The sequence below is a fragment of the Anguilla anguilla genome, chromosome 7, assembly GCF_013347855.1.
Source record: "Anguilla anguilla isolate fAngAng1 chromosome 7, fAngAng1.pri, whole genome shotgun sequence".
Taxonomy (NCBI): Eukaryota; Metazoa; Chordata; class Actinopteri; order Anguilliformes; family Anguillidae; genus Anguilla; species Anguilla anguilla.
Window position 1 is genome coordinate 4,308,691 of NC_049207.1, and position 8,321 is coordinate 4,317,011.

The following is an 8,321-nucleotide window of genomic DNA, read 5'->3' on the forward strand; positions in this document are numbered from 1 at the left end:
CCTGCATTGCTGATCAACCTGATTAGGTCTCTATGGAGTGCCTCTCTGATTGCACTGCCTGATAGCTTAAGTGGAGCCATAGGCTTTGCTCAGAGCGATCTAGAGCCGGCAGACTGCTTTCGGAAGAGCGGGAAGGTGATGTTTCTTCTTCTTTTTTTTTAGTGGGGAAAATTTTTTTTTCTAATTACCTTTCGTGGCACAACGAGCAACAGACAGAAGGAGCAGAGAGGGGGTTGGCAAGGACCAAAAAAACAAATGGACTCAAAATGCAGCCTGCTACACTGCACTCTATGAGGATGTGATGAGGATGTGATGATTCTAACTGTGGGTCCGGCTTCCATGGAAACTCCGTCCTGCATCATGGCTTATGTAATTGGCCCACTTTAAAGAGCAGGGCAGGGGGAATCAGAGTCAGCCCTCTGCCTAGCCTCTTCAACCCAGCAGCCCACAGGTCATGCACATGCTGCTCAGCCCGTGCTTTTACTCTCAATAACTTAAATACAAGCCATCAGAAACAACTGGACCTTGGATGTCAGAAAAATGCATCAATCAGTTGATATGCCTTTGTGGTTTAACAAAGGTATTTAAATTCTAAACAGGAAAGAATACCTGAAAAGATTCCTGTTTCATGAATATTTTTCTAGAAGACAACTTGCATTAGCTTTTATCTATTTATTTATTTATTTACCTACGTGTTTGCTTGTCTACTTGCTTAATTACTTTTTTGAACAACTAAAACCATTCAGGTTAACTATTGCAGGTTAACAAAATGGTTGACTCATGTCAGGAAGTTTAAATTAGAGCAGAATGCTTCACACTTCAAGGTTTGGGGGGGGGGAGTCATGAAGTCGTCAGATGGGAAAGATGGCAGATCTTGCATAAAAAGATCTTGAAAGATTCATCAAAACACCCCCTCTTCATCCCATATCATCATAACTGAAAAGATAGATAATGCTGAGTCATATTTTCCTCCCTCCCTTGTAGATCCCTATGTTAAAATCCACCTGATGCAGAACGGGAAGCGTCTGAAGAAGAAAAAGACGACAATCAAGAAGAACACGCTCAACCCCTACTACAACGAGTCCTTCAGCTTCGAAGTGCCGTTCGAGCAAATCCAGGTAATGGCGGTCATATTCGTATTCAGCCCAAGGTGGCTGGCTGAGAATTCACAAACCTGCCGGATAACATCACCTGTTATTATGGGCAACGCACTTGTTTGAATGAATCATGGTTTTCCTTTTGAAGAATACAATAATTGTAATGATTCTTGTGAGTTACTGATTTAGAACTTCACCCAAAATGAAGCTTCTCTCATCAGGCTCTTTCAGAAAATAATTTGTTTACAAATTTACGATCTATTAGGCTTCCTGCAATGTTTGGTTTGACCGCTGACGTATGGTGCAGGAGCCTAAACCAGTGTAATTATCTCCACACCATCAATACCGGTGTAGTATTTTGTAATTACTATTTTAAAACGAGATTGCCTATTGCGTAGCATCGACTTTAGGGCAGAATTAGACTGAGCCTAGTGATAGCCGACACCCAATTGACCATTCCTGATTGATTATCAAATGAGATGTCTCCGGGTGTTCAGGACACACAAGCAGATGCGTGACAGACTGACGTGGCTGAAAATTTGTTTTCGCTGCGTAGAAGACGCTAAGGTTCCAAACTCAGTTCTCACTGTGCGAACGATTCAGGTTCCAGACTCAATTAACTGACCCCGAAATTCGTCACAATAAGCCCCCCCGACTATTCACAAGGAAACCGGCTCAGAGTTTATTGTCCCTAAATTTCACGCACTGGAGTTTCGCTCGCATTGAATCCCGAGCTCGTGACGCGCGTGACATCGAGATTAAAGACCATTAGGAAAAAAACCATTTTAAATGATTACCTTTTTAAATTAAAGCGGAAGGTGAATTAGACTTCAAAATGGAGCGGCGGGGGGACTCTCTCCGTGTGGAGCGCCGGAGCCGCGCGCTAAACATCGCGGCAACACAGCGGTAATTGCTCTAAATTTATTAAGCCCTTCACAGCTCTAAACCGCCAATTTGTTCCGTGAGTCTCGGGTTTCAATTTCCAGTGACATTCAGCATCCAGCTCCCCGCCGGTAGCTGCGTTTGCTAATCAGAGCTATTCATATCCGCTCACGCTGAAGAAGAGGAAGAAAAAAAAAAAAAAAACGAAAAAAAAAAAGCGTTAAATTAAAGCAGAGAGCAGCCTGGCCCTCAACTGCAGGTATTTTTTTTTTCTTTGAAGCCCAGCTCACCTGGGTATTTTTCATTTCCTTCAGTAATTCATTTTATGGCAGATCAGGCATGCTAACTGAAAACAATTAGACAAGGCTGGGGCTCTGAGAGGCTAGGCTCTCTCTCTCTCTCTCTCTCTCTCCCTCTCCCTCTCTCTCTCTCTCTCACTCTCTCTCTCTTTCTCTCTCTCCCTCTCCCTCTCCCTCTCTCTCTCTCTCCCTATCTCCCTCCCTCTCTCTCCCTCTCCCTGACCACGGATCGAAACGTAATCAGAGCTCTCGCCCAAGTCGTTTCTGCGTTCTGTGGGCGTTTGATGCGTGGCGTGGGTCCTGGTCCTGTTCGGGCCGGCACGCGTGGTGACACGACCGTTTCACTCTCTCTGTTTTTCCTCGTTTAAGTGTTCCCCGTTTAGTTTCTTTGCTTTCTGCCATCTTTTTCTTCAATGCTTCTGAAGAACAGTTCGGTGAACACACGTGGCTGGTTTACCTCAGCGTCTGATCCGATGGCCATGGCTCACCTCAGGGGCATTGAGTGGCAGGTGGCGTGGTCAGTGTTTATGTAACGCCAGTGGAGAGCGTAACCTGGGGAAAGTTCTGAAAGTTTCGGTCCTTCCACAGAAGTGACTCACAGAAGGGCTCTTCTTCTTGATCGTCAACAGGAGAGTCATTTCCTGCCAGCGAGTTTAGGCTGTAGTGTTCCCCCGAGACAAGGTGGTGGCCATTTTCTGAAGGCTTAAAACAAAAGCACTCCCAAAGGGAGCACTTCATGCAGTTTATGACCAAAGACTTTTTGTCTGCCAACTTACTTGGCTAGAAATCTCTTCTCTGAGCTTTGAAACATAAGAAACATGGACGCTTGAGTGCTGTTTTTTGATTAAGCTCGTTGCGTACGCAAAGCTTGAATGTTTTTTTTTCCCTGAAGTATATTAAAATACATGATTATACGTGATTTTAGCGCTTGGTTCGCAGTTCTTGTGAAGGGTGCTTAAATGGGTGACTTGTGCACTTGTAAGGCACTCCAAACTTAATTTATTGCAACGTTGAGCAAATGGAAACGACCCTCACCTCACCTGCCGGTTTAATTGTTGAATCTAATTCGGAAAACACCCCTCTCTCTTCCCCTCCCTCTTCCGCTCCCTCTGCAGAAAGTGCAAGTGGTTGTGACTGTTCTGGACTATGATAAGATCGGCAAGAACGATGCCATCGGCAAGGTGTTCGTGGGGCTCAACAGTTCGGGCACTGAGCTACGGCATTGGTCAGACATGCTGGCCAATCCCCGGAGACCCATCGCCCAGTGGCACGTGTTGAAACCCGAGGAGGAAGTCGACGCCCAGCTCAGCTCCAAGAAATAAGAGGGGTGGGGGGGGGGGACGCCTTTCGACACTTGCCCGTGTAATGCTCTTTAGCCAGTATGTGTAAATACCTCAGTGATATGTGGGTCCATTCATTTCCACCTCCCCCTCCCTAGCACCCCCCCGCCCCCTTCCCCCCAAAGCCTACCAGACTACAGCCCCGCCTCGCGTGTTTTTACAAACATTAAAAGGTACTTCCCCGAGCCTCCCTCAGATTTGCATTAACGTTTTCAGGTGTAGAGGCCCTATTTAACTCCCTCCTCCAATCACACCTCTGCGATTTCCCTAATCCCGCCCCCTTCTCTCATCCCCGGCCCCGCCCCTAAACGTCCCCCTTCTTTTAAGCAATATGACCTGTATAGATAGCGCATGATTGAAATTATTTATTGTACCAACACAGTTGTATATATCGGTATGCAGACAAAATGATTTCTAGTTTATGTGTTTGTATGTTGTTTAGCGTTTCCTAATCTGTGTATATCTAGATGTTTTTAATAAGATGTTCTATTTTAAAAGATGTAAATGGAGATATAGGAGAGCTGATATTATATATATTACAGGATTCAAAATTCTATCTTACTGCATTCCGGAAAAAAGAAATTCCAACCTGCAAGATGCTAGTGGAGGTTTACTCACATTGTAAAGGATGGTGTCAGCCTGTATGTTTACCTTACCGACATTAAACAGATAAAATAAAAACAAAACAAAAGAGGTAGAAAACAAGGCCATTAACTAATATGGTTACATGGAAAATATGCTGCTGAAAAATATATAAGCACATGATTTCTTATGACTTTTTATACACATTTTTTTTGATTGAGGACCCATGAGTTTAGCTTTTCAAACGGATGACTTTCCGAGAATTTCTAAATGGTGCCAGCCAAATTCTTTCTTATCATTTTAAGGCTAGGTTTTACTTGTGACGCAGTGGGTTACTTTTTTACAAAGAACAGTTCCTTATTTTAAGGGAATTCTCTCCCCAAAATGGTCTTCATTTTTAAATCAGTTGGTCCTCGTCTACTCTGTACGTTGCCCTCTTCACCAAGAACAAGAATAGAAACCTTCCAATGTAAAACCAAGCTGTAACCATTGTGTCCTTTAACTTTGATTAACAATATATTGCTAATCGCTTACTTCCAGTAACCTTGTTGTTGATATTTTTTGGCTTCCAACAAGGGGGAGAACGTTTCAATTAGCTTTAAAAGTAATATTTTTTTAGCTGATATCAGTATCTGAAAAAATTCTTTTAGTAACTGCATGATTTTTTTATTATTATTTTTTACAATCTTAGCTAAAAGCTAGGTTAGGAGGAGTTATGCTCACATTGGGGGTCCCAGTAAGACCTCCTTGCCTTCAACTAAAAGATATACAGAAAAACTACTGTTACAGTTAGCTGACATTAAGGAAAGTAGTTAATTGGGTTAGAGCAGTTTGATACTGTGTTTCACAAATGAAAAGGTGATTTGAGTTGACACACACTGCCATCTTCAGGGAGGTAAACAAATGCAAAACATAACCTTAGTTGGCGCGTCTTTATTTTCGCTACTGGTCTTTGGTTGTGCCAGTGCCCTGAATAGCAGACGTTGCTTTATATTGCCTTCTCACAGTGACAATAGAGCTAGCCGAGTTATACTGCCAATTTCATTTTCCTCTGGGCTGCTTTTTTGCACTGTAGTTCTGTCGAATAACAATAGCCAGTTGCTGTCATTCCGGTTCTTTGGGATGTCGGAATCACAGCTGTGTTAAGTCCCAGCTACAGATAGAAATATTTTGGAGGGAATTATGTATAAACAGCGAATGGGTGATGTTCTGTTCAGTGGAGTCAATGGTATCCAGCTGGCCCGTTTTATAGCGTGATAAAAACTCATAGAACAGTGAAGGGGGGGGGGGGGGGGGGACAAACAAAACAAACAGAAACCGTACAAGTTAATGGTCTTAGAAAATGAAAACATTAGTCCATGTGTCCTCTACTACGGGTTATATACAAGAGGCGTAAAGTGAAAGGTTTTAGTCAATTTAAAAAAAACATTTCTCTCATCTTTGAGGAACCTCTTGTGTGTTCTAGATGCTAGCGTCAGGGGAGTTTGTAAGTGTTCTCAATGTTATTATGTAGTTAATAGCACTATTATAAAGCTATTGGTCATTCCATACGAGTCTGTATACGGACTGCTTTGTGTATCACTGTGACTGCCGTGCGTGCTTAGAAATGTAGAGTTCTCGGTAGATAGCGACCAGTTTATTCTGTAGTGATATTGTAGTAATACTGCCATTTTCCTTCTACTGCACTGATGAAAGTGTGCGTAGCGTCGGCAAGTTCCAGCAACTGTGGACCAATCAGGAACTGACGGGCTATTGCACGTGAGATGGGAGAGAGAGAGAGAGTTTCGAACGCGAGCGGGTGGATTCACACAGCATTTTGTTGAGCACTGTGCAATACTGTATGTTCATCCCCATAGTGTTACGCGGGTGGCGTTGCCCAAGAAAGATAATTCCCGTTATGCCAGATATATTTCCTTTTCCAAAAAACCCACGGTTAGGACACAGCACACGTAGAGTCTATGTAGGTTAGACATGAACACATTCCTCGTCTTCTCTCCTCTGTTTGGGTTCCTCGTTCCTGCTTTTCGTTTCTCTCCCACACAGATCCAACACTAGAATATCAGGAAACGCATTCGGAAATACCAAAACATGAGACGAAAACCCACAACAAGTGTATATATTTTTATATTTGTCCAGACATGGCTGAAACTATCGTCATTAAAAATGAACACTATTATGCTAACTGAAATTATTGAGAACCATAATGAACTACGATGTATGTATTGCTTTTATGAAAACCTGTTGTACTATTGTTTGTAATGATGATGACTGATATCATTAATTTTAATATTATGTATATCATATTATCATTTTAGGATCTATCGCCAACCCTTTTATAGTGAAATTTAAGTGCGCCTGAATGTATTGGACTGTGTTTTTTTTTTTGTTTTGTTTTTTTTTTTTGGTTTATAACTTTTATTGTGGGACCAGATGTAGCTAGCACTTTTTTAATTGTTGCAATAAATATTATTTATGTATTTTTTAATATACCTGTTCCTGTAGAAGCAGCCCAAATTTAATCTAAACTCTGGAACTATAGATGCACACACACACACACACACACACACACACACAAAACAACAACAACGGCTCTACTTGGTATTGTCTTGAAATGAGGGATCTGATAGTTCTATTATATTTTCTTTATTATACGTATATTGAATACTCCTAATTTTCAGAATTGCTTGTTTAAAAAAAAAACTCAAGGATAAAAAAAAAGGTCACATGTAAATGTGGAATAAAAAAACACAATGCATTCAAAGATTTGATAGTGGTCTTGAGAAGAAGAAGAAAAAAAAAACAAAAAGAAGCTTAATTTTTAAAAGCGTTAAAAACGCATCAGGTCAAACCGTAAAAGACTGCATTGCGGTTGGCACAAGCAGATTGTGAGGTCTGTAAAGTAGATAGTGAAAAAGCCATAACCTGCACTGCAACGCAATGCTACTTTTACTGTCGCCCACCAAAGTGTGCAAGCAAAACCCCGTCAATTTCCTTTTCCAGTAAATCCTGAACTTTGCTGTGTGACCGAGAATATTTGTTCCTCGACGACAACAACAACAACAACAACAACAAAAGCCACACTTACCTTTCCAGACAAAAGCTGTGTAAAGTATTAGAATCTGATGCTGTAGAAAGATCCTAGCTGCCTTTGTGTATATCAACTGCCTGCTTGAGTACTTTTGTGTGTGGAAACTTTCTCTGTAATCCTGTAGAAATGTTTGGGGTGTTTTTTCTTGCCATATCGCTCGCAACAACGGCGAGCTGACGATTATATTGCTGTGTATACCTTCATATTTATTTTTTACATTTTCTTTTTTTTCTTTTTTTGCCAAGGTGTTTTTTTGATTTGGTTTCACTTTGTGTAGTGATTCACTGTGTGGAGTTTTCTGATTGTTGTTATATAACTTCATATTCACGGATGTTCAATAAAAAGGTTTTATTTCCTGTTGATACAGAACCTTTCCATGTGCTTTCTTGTTTTAAGCTTTGACACCTCTTTTTGCAAAGGTGTCGCCCCATGAAAATTTGTTCAGAATGACACCGGCTTTCAAAAATGTTGAATCCTTCATCGGTATAAAAAAATAATGCTAAATAAAGTAGTGTGTAAAACAACTTGTGTTCCATTATTTCTCAAACATGAACACTACCATTGTGGAATTTCACTGTATTTTGGCAGTTTGTTTTTGCTTTGACTCTATTTAAAATTCAAATGTTCTTGACTGGCTAAGTCAATCACCCGACCTGAATCCAACTGAACATTTTTTATTTTTTATTTTTACAAAAATAGGATTCCATAATTATCTGCTGTGGGAACATCAAAATAGAAAGAGAGGAGACACCGGTGATCAAATTAACAATCAGGTTTAATTCAAACAGATCCGCTCAGGAACACACATCTAAGATGTTGTTCAAGGAATCCTTCAAGGCTGAAGACTTACGCACTGTATGGGCATCTGAACATCATATCACTCTAAAGTTATTGATCAGTTAGGTTTGCTACAACCCCGGAGGACTTAGATGACCTCCTCTTCTGGAATAACATGTAATCCCATCACATAGAAGTGCTTCTACAGAACAGATAGTACGCAGAGAGGAATAAAAGGCTTTACACGAGTACTCTA

The 8,321-nt window shown here is 41.1% G+C and overlaps 1 protein-coding gene across 5 annotated transcripts in view; it reads left to right on the forward strand.

Annotated features, from left to right (window-relative positions):
* syt1a (synaptotagmin Ia) overlaps window positions 1-7,812 on the forward strand; it is a 231,418-nt gene extending 223,606 nt beyond the window's left edge. For all 5 annotated transcript variants that reach the window (XM_035426718.1, XM_035426717.1, XM_035426720.1 and 2 more), the window contains 2 exons: window positions 985-1,118; window positions 3,394-7,812. In XM_035426718.1, coding sequence (XP_035282609.1) covers window positions 985-1,118; window positions 3,394-3,600 — 341 coding nt within the window. In that variant the 3' untranslated portion in view covers window positions 3,601-7,812. The remainder of the gene's footprint in view (window positions 1-984; window positions 1,119-3,393) is intronic.
* The last annotated feature ends 509 nt before the right edge of the window (window positions 7,813-8,321 follow it).